The sequence below is a fragment of the Octodon degus genome, unplaced genomic scaffold, assembly GCF_000260255.1.
Source record: "Octodon degus isolate 3935 unplaced genomic scaffold, OctDeg1.0 scaffold00048, whole genome shotgun sequence".
Lineage (NCBI taxonomy): Eukaryota > Metazoa > Chordata > Mammalia > Rodentia > Octodontidae > Octodon > Octodon degus.
The window spans coordinates 11,958,330-11,982,329 of NW_004524624.1; the positions used below are offsets into that span (position 1 = coordinate 11,958,330).

At 40.2% G+C, this 24,000-nt stretch overlaps 1 protein-coding gene across 1 annotated transcript in view; it reads left to right on the forward strand.

Annotated features, from left to right (window-relative positions):
• The window catches only part of Eml6 (echinoderm microtubule associated protein like 6), a 275,911-nt gene that overhangs the window by 210,027 nt on the left and 41,884 nt on the right, over window positions 1-24,000 (forward strand). The window contains exons 24-27 of the mRNA XM_004632420.2: window positions 7,818-7,906; window positions 13,793-13,969; window positions 22,066-22,267; window positions 22,380-22,506. Of these exons, the coding sequence (XP_004632477.1) occupies window positions 7,818-7,906; window positions 13,793-13,969; window positions 22,066-22,267; window positions 22,380-22,506 (595 nt within the window). The remainder of the gene's footprint in view (window positions 1-7,817; window positions 7,907-13,792; window positions 13,970-22,065; window positions 22,268-22,379; window positions 22,507-24,000) is intronic.

Genomic DNA, 24,000 nt, shown 5'->3' on the forward strand with positions numbered 1-24,000 from the left:
GAGTGGGCTTTGGGGCCTGAGAATGCATTTTTCTCCTTCTTTTTGCCATTTCCTGTTTCAGAAAGAAATTTTGTGAAAGTTTGATAGTAGGTAGCTGTATCACTCCAGTCAGAGCCTCTCTGTAAAGAGTCTGTTTTTAGGTATGTCTCCTGTGTCAGAGATTCATGCTTTGTGTGTTTCACAAGATAGAGAAGATTTTGCCTTCTCTGTCAATTGAGAGTCAGATATGCATTTCCATTTGGCACTGTCCTCCATCCCTCAGTGTAGGGCTTTGGTGAGGTTGTTACCCAAGCACCACCTGATATGAATAGCCAAGAGAAAACATGTTGGTTAAGGCAGATATGGTTTCCTATTTACAGTAGTGCAATTAGCAATAGTAATAACAGCTAGTGAAATTTAGAAATTGACAAACTTGTAACTAACAAGTTTGTACTTTAGACCATAGGAGCAAACATTATAGCTGTATAACAAAGCAGATCTTAAATTGGGAATTTGTATTTAAATTGGTTCCCCTGAGTTTTGTCTGGGCATCTCCCCTTCATGCACTTGAAGTCTTCCAGGAAGACTAGCTCACTCCAGTTACCTGCTGCCACCTCTGTGCTACGAGGATGCTCCTGGAGGTCTGGGCCTCCTTCTGGGCTCAGCTAGACCCAGCTCACCAGGTCTAGATCTACTGTACTCGAACTCGATTGGCAGGGCCTGGCTTGGATCTGGTTGCTGTGTTTGACTGCTTCCAGGTGATCCCAGTCTTAGTGGACTGCTAGACCCTGCTGGCTTCCCATCCCACAGCTTCTTCCCAGTAGGCCTGCCAGGTGGAGTGGGCCTGCTGGGTCCTGGCAGCTGTGGTCCCATGGCCCTCTCAGTATAGCTTAATGACTACTATTCTCTAAATACAGCTTTTTTAAAAAAAAAAAATTATTTGGTATAGGATCTCACTGCGCTTGGACTTGTAGTGGTCCTCCTGTTTTCAGCCTCCCCAGCACTGGGATCACAGGCATGCGCCACTACGCCTGGTCTCAGTGGCTGAGTCAGTGCCTCCCAGTTTTAGAAAGAAAAGTTTTCATTTTTTTCCCCATTTAGTATGGTGCTTGTTGGCTGTAGGTTTGTCATAAATGGATTTTATCAGATGAAGATTGTCCTTCTGTCCCTATTTTCTTCAAGGTTTTTACCAAGAGAAGATGTTGAATTGTGTCAAAAGCATTTTTGTGCATCTATTGAGATGATTGTGTTATTTTATCCCTGCTTCTATCTATGTGATGTATTAAATTAATGATTTGCCTATATTGAGCCATCCTTGCATCCTTGGGAGGAATCCTACCATGGTGATGATTTTGATAATTCATTCTAATCTATTTTCCAGTATCTTATTGAGGATTTTTGTATCTATAATTGCTAAAGAGATTAGTCTATATTTCTCTTTTTTGGCTGGATCTTTGTCTGGTTTTGGAATTAGGGTAGTGGTAGCTTCCAGAATGACTTTGAGAGAGTTCTTTCCCCTTCAGTTTCATTAAAAAGCTTTAAAAGTAATGGTGTTAGAACTTCTCTTAAGTTTATGCAGAATTCAGCAGTGAGCTCACCTGGACTAGAGCTTTTCTCAGTTTCTAGGTTATTTTTTGCAACTTCAATTTCATTACCTTTTACTGGATTATTCATAATTTTTAAATCTTCTTGGTTCAGTTTTGGTAATTTATATGTATCTAGGATATTATCCATTTCTTCTGAATTCTCTAACTTATCGGCATACAATTTTTCAAAATAGTTGTTTTTTATTTCAGTAGTATGTATTGTGATTTCACTTCCTTTCATTTATACTTGCATTGGTTTGGTCCCCCCCCCCCCCCCTTTTTTTGATTAGATTGCCTGACGGCATGTCTATTTTGTTTATTATTTTTAAAGAACCAACTCTTAGATTCATTGATTCTCTGTATTTCTTTTTGGTCTCAATTTTACTGATTGCTGCTTTGCTCATTATAGTTTCCTTCTTTGTACTGTCTTCAGCTTTGGATTCTTATATATCTAGGACCTTGAGTTGCATCAGACTTTATTTATTTATTTATTTGGGCTCACTCTGATGTGGGCATTCACAGCTATGAGCTTCTCTCTTAGGACTGTTTTCACTGTGTTTTTGTATGTTGTACTGGCATGATCATTTAGTTCTAGAAACCACCTTATTTATTCCTTAATTTTTTTCTGTAACCTATTATCTAACAGCGTGTTGGTTAATTATCATGCATTTGCATAATTCTGTTTTCTTTTGTCTTTGATTTCTAACTTCATTGCACTATGGTCTGATGACACGTATGATATAATTTCAATTCTTTTACATTTACTTACAGCTGATTTATTGGCTAGTATCTATAGCCTATTCTAGATAAAGTTCCATGTGCTGCTTAAAGAGTATGTATTCTATTGTTGGGTGGAACACTATAAATATCTATTAAATTCATCTGTTGAAAGGTTTTGCTCAATTCTGATATTTCTTTCTTTATTTTTTTGTCATGTTGATCTGTGAAAATTGCTGAGGTCCCCCAGTATATTTGTGTTTATGCCTGTTTAGTCTTTTTATGTCCAGTAGCACTTGTTCTATGAAGTTGGTGTACTACTGTTCAGTGTATACATGTTAGTAATTGTTACCCCTCCTTTTTGGATTGTTCCCTTAACCAATATGTACTGATCTCCTTTGCCTCTTTCCATCAGTTTTTGTTCTCAGTCCAATTTGTCTGGATATAAGACAGCTACACCTGCTTTTGCGGGGAGGGGGTTCCTATTACCTGGACTGTTGTTTTCCATCCTTTAGTTTTTTTTTAAATTTATTTTATGGAAAAAGGTAAAACAAAATCTCATGATAAGATGATAGAAAAATTGGAATTGTTAAAACATTGCAAATTAGTAGTTACACAAAGCAAAATATAAAAGCAAAAAATTTTCCAAATAATATTAGCACAGACATTCCTTTTCTATGAGCAAAAGAAATGACCATTAATAGTATAACTAACTTGCATTTTTTTCTCCCTTTTCCCTTCTTTCCCCTTTTACCCCATCGTAGTTCCTTTTAACTTCTAAGCAATTTCTTTTTCACAATATCTCATGTATATTTTAGACCTTATTTATTCTTTCCATTTCTCACACCAGGGCAACAATACAATGTTTACACATGTGAGACTAATTTGTTTCACTTACGAGTACGGTCTCAAGTGGCATCCATGTACCTATAAAAGTCTCCCATTAATCCTCCTTTTGGCTGAGCAGTACTCCATCGTATGAAAATACCGTGTCTTTTTTACCCATTCCTTGATTGATGGGCATTTGGGTTGTTTCCAGGATTTAGCTATTACAGACTGTGCTGCTATGAACATGGGTGCACATAAAATGCTGTGGTATGATTTTTAATTCTTCTGGGGAATAGCTGAGTGAAATGGGATTGCTAATGCTAGATTTTTGAGGACTCTCAATACTGATGTCCACAGTGGCTATACTAGTGTGTATTTCCACCAACAATGGACACAGCCCCAACAGAGTTATTATTGGTTCATTTCTTAATGATAGCTATTTTTTCTGGAATGAGATAAAATCTCAGTGTTGTTTTAATTTGCATCTCTCAAATGACCAGTGATGTTGACCATGTTTTGATATATTTATTTGCCATTTGTATTTCTTAATCTGAAAAGAGTGTGTTCACCTCAGATGCCCATTTTTGAATTGGGTCTTTGAATTTGGGGAGTCTTTTTTTTTTTTTTTCAATTCTTTGTATGTTCTATATAGAAGTCCTTTGTCTGAGGGACAATTACCTAATTTTTTTTCCCACTCTGTGGGTTGTCTTTTTAATGTGTTGGTGCCATCCTTCATCCTTTGGTTTTTAGTCAATGAGCTTTTTTTGTGGGTTAAACATGTTTCTTTTTCTTTCTTTCTTTCTTTTTTTTGGCAGAACAAGGATTGAACTCAGGCCCTTGCGCTTGCCAGAGAAGCGCTTATTCCACTGAGCCATCTCCCCAGCCCTAAACATGTTTCTTATATATGGCATACTGTTGAATATTGTTCCTTGGTCCATTCTGCCAGTCTGTGTCCTATGACTGGGGATTGGTTAATCTTTGCCTCTGCTGCGCTGTGCTGTGGTCCTGTGGGGGGTGGGGTGCTACACCTCAGTAGTGGGCGTACTCTCTCATTGGAGGGAGTTCTCTAGGTCAGCTGTCTCTTTTGGCATTGAGGCACTACTGTGGGTCACTCCCACTTTGACTTTTGGAGAGGAATTATGCCATCTGGAAAAAAAGAGCAAGTGTGCCTACAAATATGCTCTGGTTTAACTCTAGTCCCATTAGCTCTGAGACATGTGTCATCCTGATATTCCATGCTGCTGGTAGCCCAGGTTCTGAAATGCCTGGTGGAAAGCCATGGCCTGCTGCCTTCCCAGAGTGGGCTGCCTCAGTGGGGGCTCCGGGGTCTGGCAGTGCGGAGAGCAGGAGTGAGAAGCAGGGGTCTGGTCTGTGCCTTGATCTTGTCAGAACCAGTGAAAGCGTTTGCCAGAGCCAGCTGGCTCATCAGGGGTGGCAACGGCACAGCCGCAGCCCCCGCAGCCTCCGTGCCCATGGCAACCACGGATCCCAGGAAGAGGGAAAAAGCACATCAGGCTTTTGCAGGAACATCAGCTACCCTGAAAGTACTGCATGGAATACCAGGAGGAAAAAAGAATCACATGGAGAGAGACGTATGGAAATACATGTTCAAGATTCTAAAGGCTCATTTCTAGAAATACCAGGACTGTAAGATCTTTCATCAATTTGTTTGAGCTGTCAGAGGACATTTCTTCCTATTTTCATTGCAAATAGACTGATAAGATGGACACATGTATTACTAATTTTGTAATTATTCTAATCACAAATTATCTGGCAACTGGGATGGTGTATACAGCTCAAGTTTGTGGACTACAAAGCTCTATACACCTGAGAGATGTATGATTTGTTTTACCTTCTTAGAAATGAGGACAGTGTTTCTTTCAGTCCTCTTACTCTGTTTGAGTAGACTTTTCTATTGAATTAATTTATGCTACTTTTGGGGAAATAGTGTTTCTGTTATTCAGAGACAGCTGTATATGGATTATACACTTTTTCCTCTATGCTTTTGATCCTTGTCCCCAAAAGATTTCTGTGACATGTTCATAGGTGCAGATGCACACACACAGAGAGCAGTCAGAGGAAGAAAGGAGTGACCTAAATATTTCCTCGATGCTTAAAAAAGAAAATGTAATAGAAGGAGTAAAAAAAAATTTAAAGGTAAAAACACATTCATAATTATGCCTTCCTAAAAAGAATAGTTTTTATTTTATTTACATCCTAAGTTGCAAGGAACAGAAACCTACTAAAAGTAACTTAACTTTAAGTAACTTAAATAACAATGAAGGATGCATTTATTGGAAAGATCTCAGGGTATCTCATGGAATCCCAAAGGAGTCCTGGGAAGCGACGCCTCTAAGGAACTAGATTTAGGGATGAACTGAAAAATGCCCAGGAGCCGAGCAAGCATTTCCTCTTCCTCTTCTGCTTTGTAGCAGCTGATCTCAGACCCCTCTTCTCCTCTGGAGCCTGGGACCACCTTAATCTCTCTTTCTCCACACTTGACCTAATTCCTCTGCACATGGTCTAATCTCAGCTGCCCCAAGATGCCACCCTCTATCCGAAGCCCACATCTCACCCCAGCTAGACACCCACTGTTTCAGCCTCCCCGCTTACAGTTTCCCAGAAGAGGGAGTGGGGCTGCTAAGAGTGGCCAGGGCCTGGGCCTTCCTCCATCCAGCTTCCTCCCTGCTCACCTGACCACAGGAGTCAAACCTGACTGCAGGGGCACTGGCATCGTCTGGGGACAGTTCTCAGGGAAGGCACACAGCCAACTAGGAATGCCTCGAGGTGTCTATTTCTGATGCTTGTCATTGTGTTTATAGGGTCATTAATATTCTTGCAATCAGAATATCTTACTGAGCTATTTTGGATTGTTTTTTTTTTAAGTGAAATATGATTTTAAAGCTATAGCATAACGTGAGTCATTAGGATTATTTGAGACTCACAATATTCTGTGTTCTTTTGGTATCGCATGGCCAAAATTTTATCTAAAATTACCCACTCAAAATGTCTTCACTAGAAAAAAAAAAAAAGTAAAAAAAAATTTTAGATTTCTTCACTAGAGCTGGCCTGATAGCTCAGCAGACTAAAGCCCCTGCTTAGGCAGAGCACAGTGGCTGGGGTTGGATCCTGTCCCCAGCATGCTGTACCAGCCCCACCCCCCGGGGCGCACTGAAACAGCAACTGAGACTGGGTGTGGTGGTGCGCACCTGTACACCCAGCACTTGGAAGGCTGAACACAGGAGAATCACTGAGTCTGATCTATGTAGTGAGATCCTCTAGACCCTGTCCTAAATACAGAGAAAAAAAAAAAGTCTTAACTAAATCCTTTAACTCTTTTCTCATATGCTTTGTCACTTGCAGTCACTTTGGAAAATCCTAAAAAATGTCATTATGGATAGATTTAGTTCACTGGAAAAGTACTGATTCTTCATTTTCTTCTAATGCTAAATGGCCAAGATAACCTAAGTCATTCTTTCTTTTCTCATTCATCTACATTTAGTCCTAAGGTCAGGGACCACACTCAATCCAGGGGACACAGTCCTGGGGCTCCTCGGAGTCAAAGCAGTCCACCCCCACCCACCGATATGTAATAACTCACCAAATTAAAAGCAGTAGGAGCACAAGTAAACACATGAGAGAACTTTGATTCTCATCACTTAGAAAGAAACCAATACTTCTTTAATAGCTGAACTAGATTTCAGACCAAGGTGGCACTTACTTAAATATTAAAGAACAATATGTATAAACCACAAAGTTCTTTGGTTATTTCCCCCCCCAAGAAAGGCATTACAAGATTTAAATATAAGTAATAATACAAGAAAAAAGAGAGAAGAATGTTATTATATATGTGCATACATGCATACACACCGATTGTTTCTAGGTAAAATATTACAATGTCTGAGATCTGCTTCAGAATAATCTAGGCCGAGGCAGGCAGTGGAGGTTCATGAGACAGGCTCGACCACGGGTTCTTAGCAGCAGAAGCTGGACAGCGGGTGCATGGGGGTTCTCTATTGCATAGTCACTTCCTTCTTTTTGAAGTTTTCCTTAACTCAAAAACAGCAGACTATGTATATATCTCAAGGCATTGAAATTTTCAAGTCCACAGCATTGTTGTCATGTAGGAGAGGAATTGAATTCAAACTTTTTCAACATCAGTCAAAATGATATTTTCATATCAGACTGATTTAACATTTTTCTTGAGAAAAGGCTTGCGGTTTTTCCCCCAGTTTTCAAGTAAGACAGGTGGGGAGGGAATGAACGTTTATATAGAGCAGGTTTGAGTGCAGCCCACACAACAAGACTCCTCAGTGCTCATGTCATAATTCTTGCCAAAGCAGTTTGCTTCTGCTTCGTCTATATGCTACAAGGCCACAAAAGACTTTTAAAAAATGATTTTGTCAGGCTCTGGGAAATTATAGCTATTTTTCAACACACTATATCAAGCTTGATTCTTGTATTATTTGAAGGATCTTGAAGGTCACATTTTCTGAGGTCTGTGTTCTGAAAATTATAGCTTTTGGGGTTTGCACCATACCATGCAATTGCTTTCCCACTCACTTCTGAATAATTTAACATATATTTACTTAATTCATGAAACTTCAATTAAATGGAATCAAAATAGTGGCAGCTGTGCTTATCGTTTTACAGTGAAAATATAAATGCTTCATTAAATTGTCTTTCTGCTTTTTTGTGTTATAACAGGAAAATTATTGCAAGTTAATTCAGGTGCCAAAGAACAACTTTTTTTTGAAGCTCCAAGAGGAAAAAGGCATATTATAAGGCCCTCAGAGGTAACAACAACATACAATGCTTTTAAAAATATTTTGTCAAATTTTACAAGGTACATTTATAAACCCTATCAACCTAACTGCTAATATGGCTTACACCATAGTAGTTCCCTTTAAGTGTGATCATCTCTTACACCTACATCATTGCTTAGTCTGGTTTCTTAATTTCTGAGGCCGTCGATTTACTCTTACCCCTTACAAAGCAATGTTCAGTTGGCATCTGTTTACATTTTCTCACCCAAAGACAATGAGTGTGCTAAAAGTTTCAGGGTTCCTTATTACTTTTTCCATTTTATGTCATTTCATACAATGCTTTTATGAACATAAAATGCTAAACTATTTTATTTGTAATGATAACAAATATTTTTAGAACAAAAATTCTATTTCAATGTAGCAAGTTATTTTCTTGCACATTTTTCTCATGCCTTAACCATGTACGTGACTTTTAAAATGTGCAAGTCCAAACCTATATAAAAATTTAGAATCTATACATGAACACCTGCCTGAGAGCTTAATTGCTTTGTGGAAAGTAACTCTTCAGGTCTGGACATAAATGAGCTCCAAGGATCTGAAGGTTATGGGGTGATTAAGCACTAAGCCCTCCCAGTCTGTGGACATAAGCTGACTCATTTAGCTGCTAGGTATGCTTTATGAAAAAAAGGAGATAGTGATTCTTTTGGAGAAGGAGCTAGAGAATGTTTCTTTGTGATAAGCAGAGGCTGCTCTCCACCTTTAGGTAGCCAGTACTGTGAAGTCTCCCAGGACAGTCCTGTCCTCCCAAAGATGGGTGGACAGAGGTACATTCACAGTGTTTTCATTGTGCAGTAGGAAGAAACACAAATAGTTACTGATAGGTCAAGCCTCTACGGCTCCCGGGTGGCTCACTTCCCTCTGACCACCAGGAAGATAAATGATGTTCACTTGTGAGCTGGCTGTTCCAGCCTGCAATCACCCTTCCTAAAGGATCCTATAAAGTCTCCTGTCCCCCTTTGTTTGGTTCTGTCTTGGCCTGCGAGGTAGCCCTCCATGTGAGCTTCCTCCATGTGAGCTTCCAATAAACCTGCTTGACTCGTGTCAGTGTGTCTGGTCCAGTTCTGCCTGGGTTCAGCTGCCTCAGTTTGACCTTTCAGTTATGGCAGTGTTGATGAAATTGTCTACTGCTGAATCCATCTCCCTCCCCAACCTTGATTTATTTATCTCTGATTAGTCCTTATTTAAGCTTTTTTATGTGAAGAAAGCTTTATAGCCTTGAGTAAGAGAGATTTTTAATGATGTCATTTACTGAATATGTGTTGTATGTGCTAAGCACTTTACTTACCTATATTTTAATCCTCATAACAACATTATGTGATACGTGTCATTCTCACTCTACAAAGAAGGAATTTAAAGCTCCAAAAGAATAAGAGAACCTCATCTTACTTGTGATAAGCAGGGGCCACTGTTCATCTTTAGGTAGCCAGTACTGTGAACTCTCCCGGGACAGTCCTGTCCTCCCAAAGATGGGAGGACATCCGACCTGGTGAGTCCATGTGGGACTCCACAACCTGGATCAAGAGGATGCAAGGATTTCTTCCTCTGTAGTTAAGCATTATTTTTCACTACAGATTTATTTTTCTTTTCCCTTCCAGTATCCCAAATCAGTATAGTAAAATAAAATGCAATTTAACCAAATAGTAGGAGGGCATGAGGTTTGGATTGGGAGAGAAAAACCGTCACTTACATAAAAGAATGTGCAAGAGGAAAATCTGTTATAACACCTCCCCAAATGCCAGGCTTGTACTCAGAAGAGTTAATTTGTCCATCTAGGGGGCACGTTTGTTGGGCCAGAGCCCGATTCCAGGTGATGCTGCTTGAGCAGCCTCCCAGCTGATGGCTTGGCCACCCCCCCAACCCCCGTGCCCCACTCCCCACCCCACCGCACTCCCTGGCAGTGTAGTACTGAACCCCAGAAGAGGCTCAGCATTTAGTCGCCAAGGTTGTCAGGGCTTCAGCGGAGAACAAAGGATTTTGAAAAAAATTTCCCTTTTAGAAAATATTGTTTAAAAGAAACAATCATGGTAAAATTAATGCTGATAGGGTTCCCAGGAGATAGCTCAGTAGAGTAAGTGCTTGCGGGGCAAGCACGGTCCTGAGTTCAATCCCTGGTATCACACACACAAAAAGTGCTGATAGGTTTCAGCCCATGTACAAACTGCTAAATTATCCTGGTCCTGATCCAACATGGCTGAATCCCAAAACAACAGCTTACCTTCCCAATGCCCACTTCTTCCTCCTTCCCCACTCCAGCCCTGGATACAGCTTCCTTTTCCCTTTCCCCGGCACACGAGGGAGCCTCCAGTCTGCTCCTTGTGTGTCCCTGAACCTGGCCTCAGGCTCCGGCCCTAGCAAAATCCATCCATTCTCAGGCTCCCTGTCTCGGGCGGAGGATCCTGCATCTATCTCCCTGTCCTGTATCCATCCTCTCTGTCTTCGGAGCTAACAGAGGCTGCCCCCACCCCATTATTTCTGCTTCGCTGCCATGCCACCACCATCGCCGCTGCCAAGAAAACCTGACAAATGCCATGGCAACAATTCATAGATTGTTAAGTATGACATGTAAAAATGTCCATTTAAAATCCAGCTGATGCAGTGTGATGAGGCTGCGCAGCTCTGTGCGGGAGACGGCTCTGGAATGCGCTCACTCTCTGCTTCCTAAGCTCTCCGTCGGCCTCAGTTGCCTTGTCTGCAATGTGACGATCTTTGTAAGATGAGATTGACAACTGTCATGTGAAGCTGCCCTGAGGATTTACAAAGGCAAAAAAAGTACCTAGAATGATCAACAAATGTTAATTTAATAAATAACATAATTATGAAAATATTATACTTTACTGGGCATGGTGGCACACACCATAATCCCAGCACTCAGGAGGCTGAGGCAGGAGGATTGCCATGAGTTTGAGGCCAGTCTGGGCTACATAATGAGACCCTGTCTCAAAAATGAAAACAAATAAAAATCTCATACTTGTAGCGGTGGGCGTACACACAGGGCCTTTTCCCTGCCCCTTTTACTTTTCATTTTGAGACAAGCTCTCATTAAGTCACTAAGTTGCCCTGTTCAAACTCTAACTTGTAATCCACCTGCTTCAGCCTCCCAGAATGCTGGGATTGTAGGCGTGAATCACTAAGTGCTGCTAAAGTGATCTTACTCAAGGTGCTCAGGAAGAGGTTCATTGAGTCCTCTCCTCCATTTGAGTTCTAGAGATTTAAAATAGTCCTTCTGAGTTTTATGGACAACAGAGTCATTCTTTTTTTTTCTCATAATTTTATTGATAAACAAATACCAATGAGACAGTTTCAAATCAAATTGGTAGGACAGTTTCAATAATTAACACATTGCATACATTCTTCTTAGTGGTTAATTGCTGTACAAGATGCAGACTTGAGATCCTATTTACAAACACCATTAGAACAAATCATTCTATTCATTAAGAGAATGTAACTATATATCTATCCTAACCACGTTGAATACACAGATACAAAATGGACACTCATCTGTATCCCTTTTTTTTGTTAAGTTCCGTTATTTGAATATTATAGGTGTGTAAACTCAGCAAAATATTCTAAAAGGGTCCAGTAGTCCATAATAGTATTGGGTCTTCCACTTCACTGGCCACGTCAGAAATTGTTGACCCGAGTCCCCTACAGCTCAGCATAACAGCATGACTTTACTTCTTATACTTTGTTTTTATACGTCTCTGCTGGATGGTTAAGACCAAGGTAAAGCAAGACCGAGGCAACAAGAGTTGTAGCTTTTGGGTCTGATAAGGTCAGTGAAATCCCCTCAGGATTTATCCTGAGATCCTGTACCTCAGATTGTAGAACCTTTGTCCGTGTCAGCCATGTGGATGAATCACGGCCATTGCTTGGCCTGTGTGCTCTCTGTGAAAGCCTGAGAGAATGTTTTCTCTCCATGTGACTCTCCTTAGGCACACTCTACATCATCGATCACTTTCCTCTTTGACCCCATAATCTCCTTGATCAGAAAATTTGGGACACTACTGAGTTACATGACGTTACAGTACAAGTTCTCCTATGTCCTGAGTCTTAATTGACCTTAGAAGGCTAGGGCCAAAATGTTGGCTTTCCTTGTGGCCCTCCTTTTTCTCTAATTTTGGTCCACAAACTTAGGTTGTTAACCATCCAGAAGACAAGTTTATTGTTATTACCATACAACTTAGGCTGTTAAGCTTAAGCTCACTATCTGTCTGCATATCAAACATTTTAGGCATAATATGGAACAGGTATTTTTCATCAAGTATTGATATGTTGAACTTTAAGTTCCTACAGAATAAACAGTCATTCTTGATATTTCAGTTTAAATGCAGTTTCTGTAGCTACCAGAGTTTAGGCATTTGCTTCCCTGGGAAAGAACAGTGTCGAAATGTTGCCGGGGGCCTCTATTGGGTTCACTGTGTGGTGAGCAGCATAGCTCAGCCTCCTGCCCATCTACAAGGTCAGGGCCTGGCCAGGAGGGGCTCAGACATGGAGCCTGGAATCTGCAGAGGAGTTCGTGGCTGAAAAGCTGCGTTCAGAACCTGCAGGAGAAGGCTGCCTGCCTCTGTCTTCCTGTAAGAGTTGTCATAGGATGGGGGTGGGGGTGGGGACCCAACTGCTGCTTCAGAAATGCAGGCGATTGCAGGGTGAGCCCTCTTGAATCTCTGCAGTCCGGGACCTGCCTGAGGCACCCTGAGTTACTAGACCAAACAACAATTTTTAATTCTGGTTCTGCTGAAAGAACAAAGCAGAATGCCAAATGAGGCCAAATCTGAGTGACTAAGAAGCGAATGTGCCCTCTCCATGTAGTGCCTAAAAGCCTGGCTGCACCTTTATCTTGTAATGTCTCTTCTAAGCAGAAATAGCCAGCAGAAAAATAGAGAACTGGAGGTGGAAGTGCATTAGTCATGTGCCGAGCGGGTTCCAGATCCAAGGTGGGGAGGGCTGGGCTTTTGTTTTAGCTATTGTTCTCGGAAGGCTTTTCAAACAGTGTCTTAAGAGCTGATCTAAAAAGCGTGTAATGCTCAAGTGTGCTAGCCGATCTTTAATGAGAATTAATGGATAAAATCCCCCAGGAAGTCAAGCATACAGTTCTGCAGTTGTTTATTGTTGTTGTTTAGAAAGAAAAGCCTCAATTCTATCAGGATTTAACCTATACAAGTTGGAAAATTAGCCATGAATTTCAGACAAAAGAATTTTAAAGGGAAAAATTATATTTGTGGCAATGCAATGGGAATAGCTCTTCAGGGTTTTCTTAAAAATCTCTCTACAGCATTAAAGATGTTTAGCTAACTACAGAATCTTACTACCTTTTTCTCCATGGAAGCCATCCTCAAAAAGAAAAAGATTATAGCTTATAACTTCTTGGCAGACTTTGCTAAATGATCCTTCCATTGATCAGCTAAATGATCCCTCCATTGATCAGCCTAGCTCAGTACTAAACCGGAAGCAGTTTTTTCTCCCTGTGGTATTTGGAAATGTCTATGGAAAAAGGTGCGCTGGCATCCAGGGGTGGGTGTGGGTTGTTGCTAAACCCTTTCTATGCACTTGCCCACAACAAAGAATTACCTGGCCCAAGGTGTCAGTGTGAGGTTTAAGAAACCTGACCTAGCCTCTGGCTTATACAGTAATCAACAGCTGGTTAAGGATTAAAAACATGCTTATCATCAGACTTTCACAATATCAAAATGTACCTTTGATCCAGAGAAAAGCATTTGGATATTTGACTACAGCATTGGCTGTGGCCACACAGACACTGCTTTATAAATATGCAGCTTGGAATGTGAGCACCTCCACACACAGCACAAATGCCTGCTGTTGGCAGTCATCATTTAATTCTTCTTCCTGCTTTTGTAGATTGAGAAGATAGAATGGGACACGTGGACCTGTATCCTGGGACCCACCTGTGAGGGAATCTGGCCGGCACACAGCGATGTGACTGATGTCAATGCTGCCAGTCTGACCAAAGATTGCTCCCTCTTAGCCACTGGAGATGACTTTGGTTTTGTTAAGCTTTTCTCTTATCCTGTCAAGGTAATATTTTATGTTTATTACACATGTTTGCTCACTCTTATTAAAACTTAAAATTTGTCTTTTTTTTCTATGTGGATTTTTAAACCCTGAAGGCCTATCTATTCAATAGTGCTGTTTATAGTAATCTTATACATATAAAAACTTCCATGATGTTGTGTTTGAGTCACTAATTTGAGTGAAGTTCTCATGGCATAGAATTTCTCCTTGATAGGTGTTTAGTGGTCAGTAGGGATCTGTTTGTCTCAGTGTGATTGGTTCTACCTGGTGAGAAATGGCAACAAGAATGAAAAAGATAGACAAGAAGACAAAAGCTGGGCTAGGTGGTGGCTGGTCTGCCTGGTTGATGAGAAGAATCCAGGAGCAAAACAAAAGGGTATTTATTTATATCTTTGCAAAGTTAGGAACATGTGACACAAGGTTGCCTAGCAACTAATAGCCAACCTTAACCAGACAGAATGTTTATCTAAGGACCGAGGTAGCTTGTTTGCTTTAGGCACTGAAGCCTAGTCCCACCTACACACATTTGACCAATTTTCCAGCTTCCCAACAGTCATCCTCAAATCTGATCTCTCACACACGTATACAAGTCACTTTTGCAACACCTTTCTAACTTGTATTAGTGTACATCAAAGGATCAGGAACTTACTTAACTGGCTTATCACAAAGCAACCCAATCATTTTATAGAAACTACAGTCATTAAAATGTATTGTCTTAGCAGGAGCTCAATTCCTTTCTCTTCAGCCTAAGTTCTCTGAGCCATCACTGAACCGTCATCCTGGTCCAACAGTCACATTGGCACCAGTCACTCTCATATTCTCCACTTCATACCACCTCATTTCCTCCACTTCTTCTAGCCATTTCCCAAATCCAAGATTTCCAGCTGCCCTTCCCTTAATGCGCACTTATTTTTATTAATTTTTTCTTACACAGTCTCATCTAGAACTCAGTTCAGCGCTCCCGATGTAGCCTGACAACTTTACGCACAATAGGAGTTGTGCTTGGGTTTTACATTAGCATTAAATCAAACTAAAATGGTATCAATGGAATAAAAAATATAATTGACTTCATTATAATTTAGCCCGGTATAATATCATTCTCAAAAGTGTTTAAGTTATCCCCTATTCTGTAATTGTACAATTGGCTTTTCAAAATGATACAGCAGAACTTTATATCTGTGCCCATAAAAGTTCTCCTTATTTTATCTAGTTATTCTATCCTGTCCATAACATGTAAATATCTTTCCAAACTTGTTACTCACCAAGCATCATGCCATCCTCTTCTTTCATAATCATGAGTTCTAAATCATAGAAAAAAAGATAGACTGGGCCAACCAAGCACTGACCGCAGAAGACCCAGTCAATCTGACATTCCATTTGTTAATTCATGCATTTAGTTGCAGTTCTGCAATCAATAGCAGATATGTAAATCTACCTTACTTTGCAATCACGTAGTCTCATCCAAGAGATGGTTCAAATACCTGGTAATACCTTGCTATAGAATGGATTGGTTGTGTGTCTGTCATTCCTAATGTCTCCTAATAAAAGACCCTATTAAAAAAATATGAAGCTATTGCACAGTAACCCTTGTGCCTTCCTGGAAATCACTGATTCTTTTCTCAGATGCTTACCGAATTTGTGTGTAATAGTTCATCTTCGAATTTTCTATGGATTGCATCAGTTCGCAGATCTATATTTGTCAGAGCTTCATTGTTTTCCCATCCAGATAAGGAATCTTTTTATGTCTGATGCTGCCTTTTCTGATTTTTAGACTCTTCACCTCTTACCTTTATTTTTGTGATCACATTATATGCTGCCAGTAGTCATGTAGATGAATTATTTTTTCCCTTTCAGATTTGAAGATTTTTTTTTTTACAAAAGAGATCAGTAAATCTGCTTTCTGTTAATATTGAGCAGTCTAATCTTAAAAAGTCCTAAAACTTCTCTGTTTTTCATAGGCTTTTTAAAGAAATGTATTTAGTACGGGGTCTATAGGGTCTCACTACACAGATTGGACTTGTAATCCTTCCTGTTTTTCAGCCTCTCAAGCTCTAGAATTACAGGTATGCGCCACCATGCCCAGTCTTAGTCACTGTCTCAGCGTGCCCTGGGACCAGCATGGCAGGCCAGGGCTCAAACCCCGGCCCCTGTGTCTGCCTAAGCAGGTGCTTTAATCCGCTAAGCTATCTGGCCAGTACTTTTTCAACATTAGCATTCCTGAAACTACATCAGAAGGTCCTCCCAAGGTTTTTGTATTCATCTGTAGTTATTCACTCTTCCTTCCATCATTTCTATATTTAAAATATTAATATAAAAGTTCCCTCTGCAACATCCACTTTGGTTTTTTCCACTGCTTTTCTTTTTTTCTTCATTTGTTAACATCCAATCAGATTATATTTTCAGTAGTTCTTTCTAAGATGAATGCTTGATTATGTCCAATGTTCTCTCTTTGCCTATCTTAAAGCTGAAAGCCCTATTGCCCGGTAGTCCATCCCTACATCTTCTCTTACCAGCCATTCCTATTTGATCATAACTCATTCATTTTTGGTGTTTCTATTTTGCAAAAAACTGAAATTGTCATCAGAGAGAGTCTGAGAAGGTTCCTAAAGTGGAGCTGGAGAACTAAACCCCCTCTACACATAGCGATTCATGGGGGCAGGAATTTAAAAGTATGCACTCAAAAGTAGAGTGTGGGCATTTGAAGAAATGGGATACATGAGCTGGGTAGATTTATGTGGACCTTGGGGTGTCTTGAAAATGTGTGATCTAAGATGTGTATTCCTACTGTTCAGGTTACCCATTTTGGGGCTTGTGTTCAAGCTCAAACCATTTACATAGGCTTGAACTGAGCTATGCTGCCTGCTAATATTGCTGTGGGAGAAGCTCAGAGCCCTGATTTACAGCCCCAGAGCCCTGATTTCAGGTTTAATGAGTCTTTAAGATCTTTAGGACTTCCCCCCCCCACCCTCGCTACAGTGGATTACCTGTCTTGAGTAACTTTTGTACCCTGAAGCTATAGTTTTTCTTAAAAGTACAATTTTGAAATCATGATTTGTCTCTTTTCTACCTATCTTTCTTTCTTCTGTGCTACTTTAAAATGGCTAGTGGAACAGGTCAAGAGCTTAGTAATACCTTGGTTTTAGTAGACTAAAGTTTTGGCAGATACTTAAATAGTTGACCCCTGTGATACTATTAATGTCTTGGTACCTGGCCAGGTTTATTCCTAGTTCTGGAAATTGGCATTTACACCCTCAGTCTGACCAGGTGGGATGGCTGTAGCAACCGTCATAAGCTGTGTCCCTTAGATGTCAGATTTCCAGATATCTGCATCAGGGGCCACCTCACGGAGCAGTACAGGGGCTAAGTAGGGAGGCTGGGGGCTGTGCTTCTACCCTGCTTTAGTAAGACTCACTCTGTGTTTTTGTATTTTATCCAATGAGTTTCTGGATAAGATTTTTTTTCCAACATTTATTGTAAAAATTTTCAAGCATACAGATAAAATGAAAGTCTGATACAGTGAACAAGATGCCCACAACCCATACTGTATAATTCAAGTAATTATAGAAATAAGAAAATAAATCTCAACTTTATACTTCAAGGAAATATAAAAAGGACAAGCTAAGTCCAAAATTAACAGAAAAAAACAGCAAAGATGACAGCAGAAATAAATAAAATGGAGATTATAAAAATACTAGAGATGATCAATGAAAATATGAGTTGGTTCTTTTAAAGATAAACTTGGCAAATGTTTATGTAGAGTAACCAAGAAGAAAAGAGAGAAATCTCAGAATTGTAAGTGAAAGAAGAGACTTTACATAACACTACAATAATACAAAGGAACATCAGACTCTACAATGAACAATATATGGCAACACATTGGATAACCATGAAGAAACTGGTAAATTCTTAGAAACATACAATCCACTAAGACTGAATGATGAATAAATAGAAAATATGAACAGACCAATAAAGAGCAAAGAAGTTGAATTAGTGATCAAAAACCTTCTAGAAAAGTCCAGGACCAGATAGCTTTATGTATGAATTGCACCAGGAATTTAGGAAGCTATTTTTTAAACATTGAAGAAGAGAAAATACTTCTAACTTATTTTATGAAGCCATTTGTACTCACATATCAAGGCCAGACAAAGACACTAAAGGAAAAGATAGTTATAGGTCAACATAGAATAGGCAAAAATCCTTAACAAAACAGTAGTAAACTAAAGTCAGCACATTGAAAAGATCTTAACACCATGAGCAAGCAGGATTCATCCCTTGGCTACAAGAATTGCTTAACATATACAAAAATGTGATATGCCACACTAACAGAATGAAGATTAAAAAGCATAAGATTATCTGAATAAGGGTGAAAAGCATTTAACAAAATTTTACATCCTGTCATGATTAAAAACTCTCAATAAATTATGTATAAAAGCAGTGTAGCTCAACATAACAAAGTCCATAAATAACAAACACACAGCTAACACAATACTCAAAAAGCTAAAAGTGTTTTTATTTAAGACCAGAAACAAGACAAGGGCACTCATTCTTGCCGTTTCTATTTAACACAATTCTAGAAGTCCTAGCCAGAGCAATTAGGTAAGAAAAAGCAAATTGTCTATTTGCAGATAACATAGTGTTATGTGTTGTGTTGTGTTACATTTTGCAATACTAGGAATCAACCTTAGGGCCTTGCCCAATCTAGGCAAGTGCCTTACCACTGAGTTATTTCTCCAGCCCAGATAATGTGATTTTATATACTGTATAGGAAACCCTAAAATTTCCACCAAAAAAACTGTTAGAAATAGTGAACAAAAAAAAAAGAAAAGAAAAGAAATAGTGAACAAATTGAATAAATTTTCAGGGTACAAAAATGCTGTATGCATTTCTATATACTAACAATAAGCTATCCAAAAACAGAAATCAACTCCATTTACAGTAGCATCAAAAAGAATAAGATACTTAACTTTAAGAAGGTAAAAATATGTATATAAAAAATAATGAAAGAAACTGAAGGTGACACAAATAAGTGGAAAGACAGGTCATAGATTGGAAGAACTGATATTATTAACATTTCCATACCATTCAAAGTAATGTACAGACTTAATGCCAACATTACCAAAATTCTAATTATGTTTTTTAAAAAAATTATCCTTAGTGTATGTGAAATCACAAAGGAACTTGAATAGACAAACCAATCCTAATGAAGAGAAACAAAAGTGGAATTATTATATTTTCTGATATCAAAATACAGTACAAAGTTACAGTAAGAAAGAGTATGATAGTGGTCTAAAAACACATATAGACCAATGGAATAGAGGATCCAAAAATAAAACTATGAATATGTGGTCAACTAACCTTTTATCTTTTAGTGCGCATCTAAGTGATACATAATAGACTAAGTCAATTAACCTTTGACTAGGACACTGACAACATACAATGGGGAAAGGACAGTATGTTCCTATTACTTGCGATATCTGTTTACTACCACATAGTCTGTGTCCAAAATTCAAGCCGCATTGGTCAATTGCTAAGCTCTTGAGTCTTCTTCTTGACCTTTTCCCCATTCTTCTTCCCTTTGAATTGTGAGGCATCTTGTCCAGACATTTTTTTTAACATGGCAAACACATATCTTATTAATATTCCATTTTACAGTTTACAGCCTCTCAATTACATCGTCAGTCTTCTGACAGTCACATTGTCCCCAGCTTCCTAGAGACACACTCTGTCCTTACTCTGTCCACTTTCCTAGTACTTTAATTCACAGTCCAGGAAACTAATGCTGCCCTTGATTTTGGCTAATAGCACTTCCTAATCTACCTTCCTTCCTTGCCCTTCCACTAGACAGAAGGGCTGAAAAGACCATTAGTCACTCTGGTTACATTGGTAAAACCCTCCATGACCTCAAGATTGCAGGTTCCTTCACAAAATATCAAAACTTTATAGACAGAAAAACCATATGTAAACGTGAATGAGGGGAGAGGCTGTGTTGCTGTCATCAGATTCTCCTTGATATCTTAATTAAAAGTAGGCAGCAAACAATGCTTTGCAGACACACTCCAGTTTCCTCTGGCTCTGTCCTTCATTCTTCCATGGCGCTGAAGGAGAAGAATTGGGATTTAAGGGATCTAGAAATGCAGTTTGGAGGGCCGGCCAAATGGCTTAGCGGATTAAAGCACCTGCTTAGACAGATGCAGGGGCCTGGAGTTTGATCCCTGGGCCTGCCCTGCCAGCCCCGCCCCTGGGGCACACTGAGACAGTGATTGAGACTGGGCATGGTGGCCCCAGCACTTGGGAGGCAGTAAACAGGAGGATCATTATGTGTCCAATCTATGCAGTGAGGCCCTGTGCACCCCGTATACCCTGTCCTAAAATGCAAAAATAAATAAATAAGTAAATAAATAGAAATGCAGGGATGACCCAGAAAGGATGCGTGTCCAGCTGGCTGTGCCCGGTCTTCAGGATACTTCTTCTGTACACCCTATTGGATGCCACCAAGTGTCCCTGATGGCTGCTACCTCCTGAGACAGCAGCTGGTTTTCTAGAACCTACTAGTAACTGTGAATTTCCTTTATTGCACTGATCTAGTTTCCTATTCTGTTAAGTAACTTTGTGGCCCAGACTGTTCCTGCCCCTCCCTGTATTTCTTTCCCTTTGTATCACTTGGATCACTTTAACATCTATTTGCCTGTGTTTTTCTTTTTGATTTCTTTCTTCTACCCTGTCGACATGTAAGCTAAAGTGTACTGAGGCATTTCCCAGGCCCATGCACTATCCATCCTCTAAAAAACCAACCTGTAGCAAATGCACTGGACGAGGTTTCTCTTTCCAGCAGGAAGGCCAGCAGGGCATATGGATGCAGCCACTGTGACTGTCCTTTTCCAAGAATTCACATGCTCATCAGGGGTTGCCCTTGGAAATTCTTACTTTGTTCTGCTATTTGCTGGCAAGCCAATGGCTTTGATGAGCTTTGGGGGGCTTCCTAGAACTGTTGTCTGCCTGTTTGTTCCTCTAATCTTTCTAGACTCAGTACTCTGCTGAAGTGTGGGTATTTCCACTGAGCTGGCAAGGAGAGCCCGACCTGATACAGAGAGCTCTTGACCAAGAGTTTCAAACTCTTGCACCTGTTCCCTACCATGTGTCTGCACTGGTTTCAGGTTTTCCACTACCCCAGTCCAAAAGTCTCTGGATGCCTCTGGTTAGTTGTATACTAAAGTCTTAATCTGGGACACTGGTGACACTCTCATGACCTCAAAAAGCTCATGTGGCTTCCCACATTGCATAAGGTATTCCCTGGGAACCACCAAGAGGGTGGAAAAACTACCTCTTTAAATGGCTCCTGTTGGAGCTGTTTTTGCTGGCCTGTGTCTCAGAAGCCTGAAATGGAAGGCTTTCACTGCCAGCCCTGGCTTCTCATCATCTGTCAGGACTGCCCTGGAGAGGGCCATGGACTGCTCTGCCCTCCACCCCTCTCCACCTGGGGCCAGTGGGATATGACCTGGACACCCTTCTCCAAAAGCTTCTGGTGATCACTAGTAAATCGGTTTGTGTGATTATGTTTATTGAAAAGGAGCTTGCTTTGCCTCTGAATGAGTGGAGTTAGAAATGTTTTGTAGTGCTCACATCAGGAATCGCTACTATGTTTGTTTTAAATCTGACTTGAGATACCTTGCTGTTGTGACGTTGTGAAGATTATGGTACAAGGGCCACTGTGGGAGACGGTAGGAAGATGCTTTCTATCCCGGATGGCAGCCAGGCTCTTCATCGGAGTGCACATCACAGACCCGGGGAGACGGCACATTTGATACTTGAGAGAAGCAAAAATGAGCCCTTTCTACTTCTCTGGGCACCCAGAAACATTTCATTTATTACCTCAGAAAGTATTTATGGAGGATCTACTATAAGCCAGGTGTAATGTTAGAGTAAAGCTATCTAGTCCACTAGTCCTGTCCTTATGAAATACACATGGCAATAACATGTAGAGAAATTGCTGTTTTAAATGAACTCTTTCATGAAATCTAAATGATAAGGATGAAACAGCCCCAAGGCAGAACTAATGAGTCACTGGCTAGCTAACTGCCAATTTCTGCCTTTACCTACAGGGACAGCACGCAAGATTCAAGAAGTACGTGGGGCACAGTGCACACGTCACCAACGTGAGGTGGCTGCACAATGACTCTGTGCTCCTAACAGTGGGTGGTGCGGACACGGCCCTGATGATCTGGACCAGGGAGTTTGTGGGGACCCAGGAGAGCAAGCTAGTGGACAGTGAGGAGTCGGACACGGATGCAGAGGAGGACGGAGGTGAGCCCCCAGCACACTGTGTGCCTCTTGCACAGACTCCCCTTTCTTTCATCCCCCTGCCCCCTACTGAACCACTGCAAGCCAATTCACTCCCCAAACTCTGTTGTTTGAGGCTATGACAGCGATGTTGCTAGAGAGAAAGCCATTGACTATACCACCAAGATTTACGCTGTGAGCATCAGGGACATGGAAGGCACCAAACCGCATCAGCAGCTGAAAGAGGCATCAGTGGAGGAAAGGTATGGTGTTTCAAGGGTTGCTTGCATTTGTTACAGCTGACAAGAAACTTATTTCGACTAGAATGTAGTTCTTGTGACCCTCAAATTTGCTACTTAAGTCTCTTGGTAACTGTGAAGTCTTAGCTTATACACAGGCTTTAGCCAGGGGAAATTGCACAGTGCCTTCAATACCTGGCAAATGTGGGCTACACTCTAAGCGTGGTTGTGCAGCATGACTTGAACAGACATGAAATTTGGTGGGACTGGGCTTCCTTTGAGGCCAAGATGACCCAAAAAGCTGTCCTGAATTTAATGGCCCACAGGACAGCTTGCTGATTAGGCAGGTAGGAGGGGGGTCAGATTTCTGGAGCCACAAGGAATGTTGCAGAGTTGTGAAAAGTTGCCTTCCATCCTAACCAGTCTTTTTGTTATGCTGTATCACGTGGAATACCTTTTCTTTCTGTGCCTTCATTCGCCTACCTTTTTGTCCAGGGAGGTCAGTAATTCTAGCCCCAGTCCATCTGATGATGTTGGCTTAAATGGTGTATGTAGCAAGAGGATTTCTAGTATTAATTTATGTCTTTTTTGATGTCTGGTTTTAAGTACTGATAAATTGTCAAACATTTTAGAATTTCTAAAAAGAAAAGCTTATATTTATATAATTGACTGTGTTTGTACTTAGGAAAGCTAAACATTGAATAAAAATTCTAATATCTAAAGAGAATTTCCTAGATCTCAAAGATGTTTTAAGAGTTCTATGTGTGCTGTTCATCTCATGGCGGTCTTGATGTTCACAATTACACTGGTCCCCTGATGTATAACTTATGAGATTCTACTTATACTTGATTGGTCATATTAATTGAATTGGCATAATTAGTCAGAACACCTTATAACCTCAATTGAATAAATATGATCTGTCACCTCTTACTGTGAAATAGGAATTTATGTGCAAAGAAATAAGATGTGACCTCCCAACCCCCTGCTTCAGTTCAGTGCCAGATGTTAAAATAAGCTTGGTAAGTGGTGGGTGCACTGTTGGCAAGAAGACTGAGTCTGATGCAGAAGAGCCCTAATTTTTCCCTAACATCTTTATTAGATGTTACTATGGAGGTTTAAAGTTCTATTTCGATGAATTTGGTTTTTGCAATGGAAAACCAAATATAGTTTATTTTGCTTGCAGTATGGTTTTAAAGTGACCACACCGAGAAAATTATTTTAAAGGACATCTAAGAATGGAGGAGAAAAAAGCTATACATAAGCACAGGAAGGCCTCTCACTTATATAATCTACCCTTTTAAAAAATCAGCCTAAATTAAGCAATGCTTTGAAACATTTAGCCTTCCCAATTTCACATTCCATTAGGAAATGTGTTGACTTGGTTATTATTTCAAGGTTGTCCCTGGCTGATGTCTACAAAGTGTGGTGCATCATGCTGAGATTTAGAACAGTCACTTAAATACGGTCATCTAACCAAAATCCTAACTCACAGTGATTGCTGCTGATTGCAAGCTTCAT